Raw genomic sequence first — 15,927 nt, forward strand, 5'->3', positions numbered from 1 at the left:
TCATTTTGGGGATCATGTTTTAAATTTTATTTGTCCACCTCAGTCTACCACAGGACTGGATATATAACGAGTTCTCAATGATACTTGGTTATTGACTGGATTAAACTCTAAACTATTTCACATATATGAGTATATTAGTCTGACTGGGCTGCTATAACAAAATATCATAGACGCTGTGGGTTAAATGACAGAAATTTATTTTCTCACAATTTCAGAAGCCGGAAGTCCTAGATCAGGGGGCCAGCAGATTTGGTTTCTGGTGAGGACTCTTTTACTGGCTTGCTGATGGCTGCCTTCTTGCTGTGTCTTCACTTGGCCTTTCCTCTATATCTGCATGGAGAAAGAGATCTCTCGTGTGTCTTCCAGTTCTTATGAGGACACCAGTCCTATTGGGTTAGGGCCTCAGCGTTATGCTCTCATTTAACCCTCGTTTCCTAATTACCTGAAAGCCCTATCTCCAAATACAGTCACATTGGGAGTTAGAGTTTCAACATATAAATTTTGGGAGAACAAAATTTAGTTCATAACAATGAGATATTAAATTATTAGTACATCTTTTGAGAAAAGAGCTGTTGAACTTTGCTTTTCTCACAAGTTTTTTCCTATTATGTTTATTCAGTGTAGCTTGAGTTGAGCCTCCATTTCACCCATATCTTTCTCTAATCATGGAAGTTTTTCCTTCTAATATTTTCTGTTCTCTATGGTTTGGCAGGTGTTAATTAAGTCTCCTTAAACTTCTTAACTGGAACTGATCAAGGATCTTCTGCGAGTTTCACCTAAAAGACCCCTCTGCAGGTCTGGCAGAGAGTGAATCCAAGACTAAGCTTTATTAATAACTCCTGCTGTTCCTCTTTTCTGCACACCTCAGGCTCCTCTGTGAGAGGGCCAGCACATCACACCTGGCTGCTAAACATCTGTCTGGAGGACTTTGGTTGATTACTTAATAGAACTTGAAGCACATGTGAATGGTCTTACTCCTTATTAATGAGACTAAATGACGCCATGTACCCATTATGTACAGAGGTATGAGCCCACTGATAATTCTAGCACGTACGTAATCGGCGTAGGCTGCAGTGGCTCATGTTTAACTAAAAGCTGACAAGTTTACGTGTTCTGTACAGATGTACAGAAAGGTGGATGCTTATGTGCCCCACGTTTCAACTTCCTGTTTGCCATAAAGATAGCAGTTACCTATAATAATCGGTTTCTGACCTTGAAAGACACATACACACGTATGTATGACACACGTGAATGCACACACACACATGTGCACACACACACATACACATGCACACACACCTGAGCCGGGAGTTCGATTCATTATCATAATTACATAATTACCTGTCATGTTTGACATTTTCTTTTCTGGTCCTCCAAAGTCCAGCCTCTTTGACAAATAATACTGGCACATCTGTTGTAGAGTAACCTCATTGTCTCTAAATCTAGTTCTTGTTTTCATCATTGCTAAGTGGGCCACTTATTTGTCTCTGTAGTCATCATTATTAATCAAAACCCTTGGCGCTCTTTCCTGAATTTGTTGGGTGGCTCTGTATTGGCTTTTGACTTGGAGTTATTTTAGCTGTAACTCTAGGCATAGCACTCTTTACTATCTAAACTTCCCGTTATTTTAATGAAATATTGTATAACAGGAACTAGGCTTTGGTCAACTTTAGTATAAAACGTTTTTCATACCCCTGGGTAGTCATTGATTCCCTAATTTTCATTAGCCAGATTTTATTATTTTTGACATTAGGGTGAAGTGTTCTACTTACATTTAAGATTTGTGCACTCTTCTAATCAAATGAGATTTAAAAAATGTCTTGTAAATATGCGTAAAAATGTTCTATGTGAGCCTTGTATTGTTTATTGTTTTATTATTAGATCTGATTGTTTTCTTTCTTAACATTTTGTTCTGTTGTGTGTATGCAGATTCTGAAGGCTTGTGAATGTTGCATAGGTTACATTTTAACCGTGGTCTTCCTTCTTCTCGTGCGCGCGTGTGTGTGTGTGTGTGTGTGTGTACTTTTAGTCCCTGTTTCTATAAATTGGGGGGGATAGAAGCCTCCCTAAGCTGCTTGCAGGAGGGGAGGCTTGTATGTATCCTCATGGGTAGCCTGACGTTGTCTTCCCGCTTCTGCTCTGCTCAGCACACGTGCCTTCGTGTGGCCCTGCATATGTCGCTCTGTTCTACGTCAAGTCAACGGAGGCCAGAAATTCAGTTTTTAAAGATACTTTCATTAGCAGACCGTCTTCTCTCTCTCCACACAAGAAATTTGTGGGTGAGTGTAGTAGGTGACATTGAAGGTTGGGGAGGTGGATAAGAGAGAAATATTACAGAAGGGCAGACAGCTTCAAATTAAATATTAAAATGCTTGCCGTTACCTGCTCTTTGGTGGTCTCCTGACCTGGGTGTTTGCTTATCCACTTTACCGTCGCAGTTGGCCAGATGGATCTTCTTTCTTCTCTTTCTCCACTTCACTTTTCCTTCTCCTCGGTCTTCACACTCTTTTCCCCATCGTTTCCTTTGATTGCATCCACATAGTCTGTGTACAGTTCTGTGATGCAGGATAGTTTAGCTGTCTCCATCATGACCCCCAAACTCAGCTGTTTTCTACCTTTGCACATTGCAATTTATCAAAATGCTCAACCTGAACAGGGTCCTCCCTCTCAAAGATGCAGTTGGTTGAACAAAAATACTTTTTGTGTGTGTTTTGTGTTGTTTTTGCCTTTAGAACAGAATATCTAAATGCCAAAGAGTTGGTAATGATTATACCATGTTGGTACAAATTTATGCACCAATTACTTCTGAGGTAGTAACAAATGGAGCATGAGAGAGATCCAATTTGGGTGAATTACTGGCTAAAATTAGAGATTAGTGTGCTAGGTTCAGAATTTATGTTCATGCCCTAGCAATAAAAACTGTACAGTAATTAAACTCCAAAGAGGATAGAATCAAGTAAAATAACATATGAATAATTGGAATTTTAAGTATTGTCAGTAGATTACACTATCCCATAGATATTGCTTGTCCAATATAATTTCAAAACTTATGACTTTATAAAAAAATAAATTCATTTTAACCTGAACTTTCAAACTTATAGAACTATTTAAATTAATGCATTAGTTCTGATTTTTTACATTCTGAGGTTTCTTATTTCTCTAGCCTTAATTGGAGTTCCAGAAAGCAGGCCTTTTGTTCCTTCACATTTACTCACTTGATTTTAACTTACCTCTTAATTTTTTTTCATTCAGTTTGAGATCTTTGTGATTCTTTCTAATGAAACCTGGGCATTTTGAGTGTTGTATAACGAGACACTGGATCTTATTTACTCCTTCTGTTTCAACTGGATTCCTCTAACACTGCACCAGAAGGAAAGTCAGGGTGTCACCTCATTATCCAGGTTCCCCACCTCGTCTCCACTGATAACTGAAGGGATTGGACTCATTCCTACTGAGGGGGGTGGGAGTTCCAGCTCTCTACTAGGCCTCCACGAATGCCTCCATGGCTGAGACAGATAAATGTGCCTTGTTATCTCGTCCCACATGGCTTCCACTGACAGGGGTGGTGGGAGGGATCCCACATCTGTGGGAAGGGGTGGGCACCTTGTTACTGCTATGTGGAGGCAGAAGTCCACCTCCCTACCTGGCCTCCACTGGTACTGCCAAGGGGGGTACTAAAAGTCTTGCATTCTTTGACACCCCAGCCTGAGGAGGGTGGAAGTGTAGGTTCTCCACTTGCCTTTTGCTTGTGTGGGGCCACAGATTTCTTCAGTGGTGTTGGGCTGGGGTAGAGCAGTCATTGTCTAAAAGCTTTCTGCTTTGCTACACTGCCCCTTTCCTTTATCTTTGGCTAGAAAGAGCTGACTGTTGGGTTTTGTTCTGCCTCTTCTCATTGGGCGTACTGGGTTGCTAGCTTCTTCAGATCCAGGTCTGGGATACACAAGGCAAAACACACAAACAACTCAGGGGGGTCACTGCTGTGGAGTTCCTTAGTCCTCATGTCCCCAGATGGTCTGCCTTCTTCTCCTTGCCTTTTGTACTCTTCTTATGCTTGTGTTTATATATAACGTCCACTGTTTTTAGTTGTGCATTGTGGGAGGGATAGGGAAAAATACACTTACTCCATAGTCCCAGATGCAAAAGTCCTTAAAAGCAAGACTTGTTTTATTGTTCATTTTTGCTGTTTTCTTTAAACTAAAGTCAAAAGACAATGACCAACCCTCTAAAGACACTTACTAGAAAACAATTTGCACAACCCAGATTACTATATGTGAAAGATTCCTTTAAAAGTTACCTAAAACATGTATGTGTAAAAATGAGTATTTAGAGAAAAAAATTCTAGGACTGAAGAATTCTTAGGAAGTTTGATGTTACATAAATAATTTGTCTTGAACATTATAATTTATATATATTTGAAATCCTCAATAATTATATGTATTTGTTTTATCATTTGATTTGTTATAAGTCTGTTGTTTTAAACAGTGGGAGCCATCGATATTATTCTTTTATTAAACTAAAAAAGTCATACCTGCTTTTTGTAACAAATCCAATGAATTCAGAAGAGTTTAGAGTAAAATAGTACCTCCACCCCATTTCTATTCTCCAGATGTAACTGCTCTTTACAGCCAGACATGCATCAATCCATCCAGCTTTCAGTGTGTTTATACTTTTAATCATGCCCCCCTACCCCGTTTACTCCTAGTTTTCCTCTCCAGCTTCTCTTTCTGTGTATCCTTTGTAAGCTCATCCATCTTTATCCAGCTGTTAAATGTTTGAGTGCTTTCACACTTAGTTCTAGAATTATTTTCTTCTCAATCAATATTGTTTTTCTTTGGGACTCATCTATATCCTTGTTTCAATTGCCATTTACACTCAGATGACTCATAAATTTATTTTCCTACTTTAGATCTCTGCTCTGAGTGTCAAACCAATAACTCCAGCTTTAGGTTTGACATCCCTTTTTGGAGATCCAGATGGAACTCCAAACCCAGCGTGTCAAGCCAGACTGATGATCCATCCCAACCTTTTCTAGAGTTCGCATCTCAGTGAATGGAACCACTATATGTTGAGTTATGTTTGCTAGAAGCTTATTGATTTCCTTTTTCTTTCACCTCCCATATCTAATGAATCAACAAGTCATGTGACTTTTGCCTCCTGAATCTGCCCATTTCTTTCCATTTCTGTCTTCGGGCTTTCATCATCTCCTACCTGGGCTAATGCAGTGGTTTCTTAAATGGACTTTCTGCTTCTAATCTAATTGTGCTTGAATTAATTTTTTGCTCTGTAATCAGAGAGATCGTTTCAAAATACAAATTTGGTCATGTTACCTGCCTGCTTAAAATATTGCAATATTTTTATTGCTCCCATGGTAAATACCTAAATCCTTAACATGACTTAGCACAGTGCCTGTCATATAGTTGACACTCCAATATTGGTAAAAGAATATATAGATGAACTTATGTAGTTTACAGTATTTGCTATTAAAATGGTATTGCCACACACACATCTCTGTACGTATCTTTCTTTCCTCTTAATATTTCTGTTAGATATATTTGTAGAAGTGGGATTGCTAGTATAGTTTAGTTTTCATCTATTAAATATCAATGTTAATAGAGCAGGTGGTGTAATGCCTTGTAGTTATCAAGAGAAAAAGAGGAGTCTGATCTAGGAATACCAGTGGTGATTTATTAAGGAAGCCATCCTGTGCCTTATATTTGATGAAAGGAATCACAACCTTAAAAGATTGCCCAATTATTTAAGGATTTTTTTTTGGAGATTTTTATGCCAAATAACGTTAGATTAAATATTTAGTAATACAGAGCAAGGAACAAGTGAGTTGAAATTTTATATTCATCACAAATGTGATTTATTCCTATTTTTATTTTGCTTATAGGTTTTTTATTAATAACAAATTATGGAAATTAGGTAATTTAAGGAAAGGAATAATTTGAAAATGGGGTGGTGACATAAGGGCTAATAAAAATAATGACTATTTATAATTTTCGTAGGAGTAAAGGATCTATTTACTATTGTAGTTGGTACTGGACAGCTAGATGTTTTCAGAGACGTATTCTTCCATCTCTACCTCTTTTGTTCTACTCCCTGAAGGGAGGATGGTGTGTGCAGTGCTTGTGAAATGGGCAGAAAACAGAATGAAGGTATCAGATGTCTGAAAGGTGGGCGACTAGCTCTGCATTTACTAGCTCTGTGACCCTGGGCAAGCTAGTTAATATCTGTGGTACCTAGTTTCCCAATCTGAAAGCAGTACTAACCACTGACTTACATGCAAACTAGATTGGATGTGATCATTTGTTGTTTATTAATGTATTTATTTTTTAAATTTATTGTTTAAAGTGATACTAAAACGCTTTATTACTGATTTTAGTCGTGAATTTGCGTATGAGAAAATTAAAAGTATGTAATACAGGAACATTAATGGCTTTAAGAGCTCTTTTCAGCAGCTTATTCGGCTGCAAAATAATTTGCAAGAGGCTCTTAAGGCACTGAGAAGTACCATGAAATTCTGAAAGAGTTAATACGCTTTTGGAAATACCCACGTACTCAAAGGGAACACAGAACTCTATGGCATTCATAACTAACTTTTTTACGGATTTCTACTGTTTTCCCTTTCACTCTCGCCTGTTTATTTATACTGAAATGTGTAGATTAAGCAGCTTTATATTTTTCATCTTATTATTAATTTTGTGTCAGCTACTTTGTGGCTGTTTAAACAAAACCTTGATTTAATTGCTCTGTTTGTCGTTTCTTCTTGTAGGCAATGGGCCTCACCACGACCGTTGTTGTATTTACGATGAAAACAACTTGGTGGAAGATGTTTATTGTCTCCCAATAGGACACTGGATCGAGGCCACCGGGCACACCAACGAGATGAAGCACACAACAGACTTCTATTTTAATATTGCAGGCCACCAAGCCATGCATTATTCAAGGTAAAAATAGTGCCGTGTTTACAAGCATAGAAATAGTACAAGAGGTAGCATTAGGACAATGGAAGTATTTACTGTGTTCACAGCTGCAGTGTCTCCCTTCAGAGGGGTGTCTAGGTCTTCAGTTCTTTGAGGAGATAAATTACCGTGAATCAGTGTGGGAGCTTTTCTGGTTCTAGATGTGAAGCACCCTTTTTATAGAATTCTTTGATTAAATGCGTACGCTGGCATCAACGTAATTTGACTGAGCAGTGGTTAACCAATCTTTGTATTTAGTGGATTAAAAATAAAAACTGGATGAAAATATCCTGTATCAGTATTTATATCTTTTATGCTACTGACCAACAGTAAAACGAAAATGGGTATCTCTGTATAAAATCTTATTCAAATAAACATGGGTGAAAATCTAGACATAAAACTAGATTGGATGTCACCATGTGCTCTATTACTTATTATTATATTAATTTTTATTTATGTTTATTTAATTACTATTTAAGCAGTATATGCCCTATTAAAAATTTGAACCCAAGAGGATGCTAAATATAAAGTAAGGTTCACTATACTTTATTCCCACTCATCACACCTAACTCTATTTAAACATTTATGGTTAGTTTTTCTGGAGGTTAAATCCAAGTCTTGAATAATATGCATATACTTTGTTAATGTATTAATTAAAAAATAGCTATTGATTTCCGTCTATGAGATGAGAAATTCAGTTCACTTGTATTTGTCCTCTCTTCCCACTCCCAATCCGTACCAGGCTCATTAAAATGTTTTTGGTATTTAACTTAATAAAAATTCTATTTCTTGACATTTTTGACAGTGCCTCCTGATTTCCTACTGCATAAGATCAGAGATTTATTGCCCCCGTATTGTCTTCCATATCTACTTCTACCTATTAACTCCTGTTTTTTTTTCATTGCTTTTACATTTTCAAGGTTTATGGAATTTACACTTAATTTAGTAAATATAAATAAGTCTTTCATACTTTGATGATTTCAAATTTCAAACCAATATCCAACATATGCAATAGTATGTATATACTACTTACTGTAGAACATGCAGTGTTTGTACCATAAACAAAGAGATGCATTCTCATGTTTTTAAAAATGGTATGGTTTTGAATGAGAAAGAATAGTAATAGGGTTGTGAGAGATAGGAGAGAGAGAGAGAATGCCAACGCCAACATAGCGTTAGGGATCAGTTTTCTTCCTGGACACACCTTCCTTACGAATTCATGTTAGATGCTGGTCTTGCAGATGGATAGGAGGCAAAGCATGAGGAACAGATTGGTTAAGTGTGACTCATGATTTTATCACCTGAGCAACTGGATTAATGATGTTGCTATTTACTGAGATGGAGAAGACTAGGAGATGAGCAATTTGGAATAGGGGTTGAGATAAAAATTATGTTTTAGACATTATTACAATTGAAAAGTATGTTAGATTGCAGAAAGGTAATCCATTTAATGTGTGAAGTTTTGGGGAGAGTTTGGAAATGGAGAGATAAAATAGATGACATTCAAAGTGATGAGTCTCGATGAGCTCACTTAGCAGTGGAGTGCAATATAGAAGAGAAGAAGTGAAAATACCACAATTGAGAGGATCCAGAGAAAAGAATGAGAAGGAGCATCCCTTGAGATGTTCTCACACTTAATGAGGATGTGTTTACGGGTGATTTTTCACTTATCCTGAACCACATTTGTTGAACCCTTTATCTGAAAAGTCATGTCTTAGGCTGTAGGGCTTTTCTTCTATTATTTGATTATTTCTTCCCCTCTATTGTCTTTGTTCTGTCAAAAAAGACATTCCTTAGATGGTTGTTGGATTTCATGGATTTATATCGTATTCTAGACTTTTAAAAAATATTTTTCACCTGGTTTTATTTCTTTACATTTTGTGGTTACTTCAATTTTTCCCCCCAACTCAACTAATTTTTTTTCTTAATTTTGATAATTGTATTCTTAAGTTTCATGGATTCTGATTTATTCTGTTATTCCCTTTTTGCATATTAGTTTGCTTTAGTTTATGAATGGACATATTCTTTAATCCTTCATAGGTTACTGTGGTGAATTGTTTAAAAATTCTCATGTCTTATAGAACTACCTTGTTTTCTCCTGGATCAGTTGTTCTCTATTCATTTGATATTTCTCTTTTGTCATGTTAGTTTTAAAAATAACTGGTAATTCTTAGTTTTTCATGTTTATTATATTGAAAGACTAGGTTATTAAATGTGGCTGGCATGAGTTCCCTTGGCCGTTACTAGCTTCTATACCTATGAGAGTGTTGGTATATGCTGTGTGCATATGGGCAGGTCATGTCTCCCTGTGTAGACCGGAAGCAGACAATCCACCTGGGCGCTCCTGCCACCCCACCCCGAATGAAAAGAGGAGGACCTGTGTGGGGCACGCCTCTCACTCAGAGATCCTTTGCTCCTCAAGTAGGTGTTTCAATTTCTAAAGAAAGGGACTATAATTTCTGTATCTTGAAAACGGCTTATTGACAATTAAACACATTTTAAGAGACATAAATCAGACTTTTTATAAACATCACACTTTGTACTGTTTTGAAAAGGTTACAGTTTAGAAAATGTAAGAGCATGCTTAAACTTTGCTGCCCCTTTAGCTTATAAAGAAAAGGTACACAGTAATTTTCAAAACTCAAAATTATTTTAAACATTGTAGAATAATAACTTTGCACATTTTAAAATACAATTTTATCTAGCACATTTTCCAAAATGAATGAAATTAATCACTTTTGAGAGAAAACGAGGTACTTGGGTGCCAGCCCAGCTCTCTCCTTTACTGCTGGGTAACCGTGGGACAGTCCTGTCCCAGTTGGAGATTTCAGTTTCCTGATTTGCAGTGACCTGGTTGAACTAGATAATACTAAAGGCAGTTCTGGAAATAATCAAGGATTAAAGTTAAGTAAAAAAAACCCCACAAAAAACAGGCGTATGTGACATTTTGTTAATATGTTATATTGACCTAACACTGACTATACTTCATAATCAGCTTCTCTGTTTCAGACCCAGGGACCAATGCCTGCGATCTACCAGTGCTACCTCTAGGTGGCACTCTCCTCCATTTTTGTAGCCTAGGACGTACAGTCAGCCCAACTTTACAGAAGCTGTATTTGGAAATACAAATTTTATAGCCGTTATACAAATACATATTTAACAGTATATGTATGCTTCTTATAAAATGATATTTTTACATTGGTCATATTTGTAATCAAACTTTGACAGGAAATCTCTTTTGGAGTAAATAGAGAATGGCCATAAAATTCTGTGTGCAGTAGCACCCAATTACATTGTCCTACTTCTATAGATGAGAATCAAGACGTTATTGGCCAAAAGAAGAATCTGCTTTCAATTGGCCATTACATCTGATTGAATTATTTGAGAGTTTTTAAAAGCATAAATACCAAGATTATAATTATTCATGCTCGTATAGGAAAGAAAAACAGCATGATCCTCCTTCTTGTTGAGTTCTTCTGATTGGGCAACGATTTTTATTGAGTATTAATTGAATGTGAGAGATTCGTTGAAGAGTTCCTCTCCCTATATAAATAACACTCTTCCTATTTTATAAGGTCAAGATAATTGATGGATAACCTCCTTTTCTTATGATTAAAATACATATTTTATATGAAATATTTACATATATTAGATAAATAGATTGTATATTTCATATTATATATAATTATATAGAGATGATTTATTTTCAACATCGTATCAAAAATATTAGTGATAGACATTAGCATCCTAATAGTAATGTGGACAAATGCACACCTACCCTTTAATTCTTGTTTCTTAGGAGTCATTTAAACCATGCCTGTTAAAGTTCATGGGAAAAACAGTTTTTGCCAATAGTGCTTTTGTGGAATCCGTACAATTATAAAGGAAGCAGCTGTGTTCTGTGCTGCCTTGTATGATATCAACCACATTGTCCTTTAAAATGATGATTAAAATATCTTGGTCACAAGTGAATGAGAGAGAAGCGTGACTGAAGGACAGAGTTTGATTGTCAGATCTCAGGTTGTGTCTATAAGAATGGTAGTAAGGAAGAGGAAATAGTCTATCATATAAATTAAGAAAATTGGATTTCTAAATCATTATGTGGGTAAAATATAGCAATTTTACTATAAAATGTGGATTTTTACTACAAAAGAGCAGAAAAATGAGGAAATGTAGGGTAGGGGAAGGTAATTTATAAGATGACAGCTATTACAGAATGTTTTGATGTTGATGAAAATTATCCCATAGAGTTGAGAAAAGTTAATGATTAACAAAGGGAAAGGGAGAATTGTAGGAGCAAAATCTTTGTGTAAACAAGAGTGAACTGAATCCAGGAGAACAAACTGTTCATTCATGGGTGTGGGAAGAAGGTGAAGCATTTGGGCATGGATGCAGGTTGGTCAGTGTAGTCGTGACAGCATGTGGAAGTTCAGTTTTTGATTTCATCTTTTTCTTAGTGAAATAAGAAGCAGGGTCATCAGATGAGAATAAGAGGACAGAGGAGTTTTAGGTTTGAATGAAATATGTAGATGGGATAACTAGTGGAATGTAAGTATACTAACTCATGAATTTTAATATTTACAAGACTCTCCCAATTCCAATATTGCAGTAGCCATGACAACCAAAGAAGAGTTATTCTCACCTGTTAAATGAACACAGAAGACAGAATATTTTTGACAAGCTACTGTTTTCTGTGTGACTCTAGACCAGGGGTGTCAAACTGCATCCCGCGGGCCAACTGCGGTCCACAATCCATTGTTAATTGGCCCACAGCAAATTCCAAAAATATATTTAGTTTACTTAAATAAACCAGGTGAGGCAATACGTACTTTACCTCGAGTGAGTGGCCCGGCTGTTTGTGTGTTTTACCGCATATGGCCCTTGGTGAAAAACGTTGAAAAAAGTTTGGACACCCCTGCTCTAGACAGATCAGAAAGAAGTCTAAGTAACGTGCTAAAATGGAGTTTTGGTAGGCTGGGCATTAGGCACCATGTTTTTCGGAGTTAGAATTAAATTCATTATGCTGACCACTATGGAAGGTCCACTTCAGGAAGACCCATGTGGATCTGTTTATATTAGAGTCAGTGAAGACATCCGGGGATGTTCCTATCTTGTTTCCACAGGCATGATATATTTAGATCACATTGCAATCATTAATTGTGACCATTTAAGTTGGTTTAAAAAGACTAATTTCTTAGAGCGTAGTCTCACCTTTGGCTGAACAAACTGGAAGGATTATCAAAACCACGGGTGATGGATCAATTAGGAAAGAGTAGCCAATGCATATGTTCCTTACTATGTATGAGAGTCAGTTGGGTTTTGGCTATTTGTGTGTCATAGAGGCCCTGTTACAACTTTTCTGTTCCCAGACTTGTTTTTGAAAAGTGAGATCTTTATTTTCATGCTTTGATAAGTTGTAAAATGCCTTTCCCATTCTTTAACTAAGTCCTTTTAATTTTTCTCTCTGAATGTAGACTTTTGTTCCTGATAATTGAATCAGTAGTGAGGACAATAATAACTTAATTAATTAGCATGTGTAAACATTGCTCTGAAAAAAAGCTGGGTGTATCACACATACATAGAAACACACACACACACACACACACACACACACACACACACACACACACACTGATAACATCTACTTGTACAGCTTCTCCATTTTATAATAAAAGGATTGTTTTCCACCCACAGGCCCCATGATGTGTTTGACAGAGTGTTAGGGCAGGACTCTAGGGTCTGGGCTAATGAAAGCAGGGAGTAGATTTTAGATGTCGTGCAAGGGTTATATTGGGCAAGTAAAACCACATATTGCTTTATAACCTTCATCTACTTCTGACTGTGAGAGAAAAGGAATCTTACACAGCATCACCTCCTGTTGTAGAGGAGCTAACCGGGAAGCAAGGTACTACTCTGAGTTCATACCAGCTCATAAGGCCAGCAGCCTCCATTCCCAGATCCCCCTCCATGTACCTCTATTTGTTCCTTGTAAGACGGGGCCTCCATTTTCTTGTAACACAGCATTCTACCATCAAAACACACATCTCGACACAAACAAATGACAAAATAATCCTACTTATTTTCACTAATCAAATTTTAAAATTGATTATATAGTTTTCCATATTCTGACATATTAGTATAGACTTATATAACTTATATAAGTCTAGATAAGTTGGGTTAAGTATAAGGATTGGAAACCTTTTCCTCTCTCCTGGAGCTTTCATGCCATTTTTTAAAATTTTTGATATTTATTCAGGCTTTTGCCTTGTAGTTTAACTTGCCTGGCTATCCTTCCCACTTACAATCTTGAACCACTGTATTCATTGCTTATCTCACTTCCCCATTCTCTAGATTGCAGATCCTGTTGAAATACCCCTTTCTTCCCTAAGATTCCTGTTTGGCTGTTTTGTTTTTCTGAGACAATTATTATTAATCTTCTTAATGTTTTGCTTGCATTTCCATAACTGTGCCATATCCTCAGGTCGGTTTATTGCATCCACAATATGAATAGGCATGTGGATGTTAGACGAAGGCATTTTATGAGAGGATCTTTCAGTATAAACCACATCACATTGTTTTTCTGCTGCTACTCCAGCTTAGTTACACTTAGGCGTGACTCCTCATGCGAAGTTTTATGGAAATTTAATATATGAAGTCCCAAAGCTCAGAGTCATATTTGCATTAAAAAGGAAGTCACCAGAGAATTTATTTAAATGGTGACTTCCTCAAGGATTTAAGAGTTTATTTCCAGACTGTTTTGTTTGTTTGTTTGTTTTTTTGTTTAGTTGTAGGAGGGAAGAGAAACCTAACACTAAAATTAATGATCAATCAAGAATGAAAATAAAGCATCTCAAAAATGATAAATTGATGAGAAGCATGATCAATTTGTTATACACATAATAGATTTATACAAAGTATCAGGAATCATTTTGTTCACAGTGAAATCTATGTGTAGCCATTAAGCTACTTGTATGTTTACAGTTGGTTCTTAGTCATATCCTAGAAATGTTAGAAAGAAAGAAAAAAAGAGAAAGACAGAGAAAAAAGTGGCAAGAATGAAGGAACACTGATGTCTTTTCTGGACTTGGCCAGTTTTTGTTCAGCTCTTCTGTGGTAGCAGGTGGTGACAGGGATAATTTTTTAAATCCCGGGTCTTTGTGAAACATGCCCTGTCCCTTGAAAATTCACTCTGAATAATCTGTTGTTTGTGATGTTACCAGAGGTGTGGAAATAGGGCCCCTTGTGTGTCTCATTGCTTAGGGCCATGAAGGTGAATTTTTGTTATTTCTGAGCTTTTCAAAGAAAACAAAGCCCAGGGGTGCAGTGAAAGTGAAAGAACTGTTCTGAGATTAGCAATGCATTGATCAGTGGCCCTCAGCCACAATAATAGCTGTTTACAGTTGATGGGGTTTTGAGAGCTGTACTTTAATTCAAGAGATTCGAATCAGATATTGTTAATTAAGTCAAGACGAGTAAAAAGGATGATACAAATCATATCATAGAAGCTGGAAATAGGTGTAATTAATTGATTATAGGAATAGATTTGAACACCAGAATGCCAAATTTCAAAATACCCTTTTCATAAGATTAACATTATTCCCTACTTAAAACTAAACAAACTTAAAAAACTTAATTTGGAAGTATGTATCATTTTGATTTTATACCATGTGCCCTGTATTATGTTAGATACTTTTAGAATTTTTCAACTTAAATAATAATGAAATTGCATGGTATTTATTTATATAACAAAAGTGTTCTTCACTTTGCGAAAGGATTCCTTCATTTAGAGGACTAGACATTCCCAGGAAAGAGCTGAGAGGCAGGATCTCTCCCTGCCTGAATTAATAATACCTGAGGAATGTTTCTGTCCTGGCAACTGCCACAATGACGAGGAAAAATTGAGGATAGGAAAAGAAGAAACAAAACAAAACCATGAACAGTAATTAACTAGCTATTTCACATTTCAGAGATGAGTAATGAGAAGTTTAAACTGTGCAATTCACGAACTGCAGATTGTGGAATGGCATTTATAAAACATTACCTACAAATACACCTTTATTTCTCAGGTTTTGTCCTTATTCTTTGCCACCTTTTCTATTTTTCTACCTTTTTTCTGTATTTCTAGGCTACTTCTCTCTCTCTCACCCCCATTGCCACCCCTTTGTCTTCCACTGTCTCTAATGTTGTGCCTCTATTTTCCTGTCTGTCTCCTACCATCCCTCAGGCTTTTCTTGTCCCCTCTTTCCTCTTACTGTCCTTCCCCCCTGTCTTTGTTTTCTGCTGGATACTTTACTGCGTGGCCACAATATGAGATTGAAGTCCATATCTAAACACATATTTAAAAGATTTGTACTTTCTGTTCTTAATATGGTAATCAGGTGACTTTGGTGTTTATTCCATTCACTGATTCATTAATTCATTCAACTGTTGAGTACCTACTTTTTGCCAGAAACTAGATACTAGGGGCACAAATTTAAGCAGGACCTAGTGTTTCTTCTTCAGAAGCTTTGATAATCTTTACTATGATATTACTATCATATTACTATGATAATCTTAATCCAATTAAATTACTTTTTACTTCTCTGTGACTTCTTCTTAACTTATTTTCTTTAAGTGGCCTGGAGTGAATTTAGGTCTTGAATTCCTGTTGAAATTTCTCTACATTTTAAATGTGACTTTGCTTATCAAAATTTAGTTATTTAATTTTTAGGAACAATTTTTTTAAAAAGGGCGAGACCATGGTACTTAAATTTTTTATTTTATTAGTTTCAGGTGTACAAAACAATGATTAGACATTTACACCCCTCACAAAGTGATAGCCCCCCACATGTCTCCTACCCCTCTGGCAACGTGCATAGCGATTACAATACCATTGACTGTATTCCCTATGCTGTACTTTACATCCCGTCACTATATATATTTTTATTTCTTGTAATTATAGTTGACATTCAATATTATTTTA

At 36.4% G+C, this 15,927-nt stretch overlaps 1 protein-coding gene across 4 annotated transcripts in view; it reads left to right on the top strand.

Annotated features, from left to right (window-relative positions):
* EPM2A (EPM2A glucan phosphatase, laforin) overlaps positions 1-15,927 on the top strand; it is a 116,121-nt gene that overhangs the window by 66,132 nt on the left and 34,062 nt on the right. For all 4 annotated transcript variants that reach the window (XM_074333685.2, XM_074333684.2, XM_019744462.3 and 1 more), the window contains exon 2: positions 6,776-6,950. In XM_074333685.2, coding sequence (XP_074189786.1) covers positions 6,889-6,950 — 62 coding nt within the window. In that variant the 5' untranslated portion in view covers positions 6,776-6,888. The remainder of the gene's footprint in view (positions 1-6,775; positions 6,951-15,927) is intronic.

This window comes from Rhinolophus sinicus, chromosome 2, assembly GCF_057876585.1.
Source record: "Rhinolophus sinicus isolate RSI-liver-muscle chromosome 2, RSI-T2T, whole genome shotgun sequence".
NCBI lineage: Eukaryota > Metazoa > Chordata > Mammalia > Chiroptera > Rhinolophidae > Rhinolophus > Rhinolophus sinicus.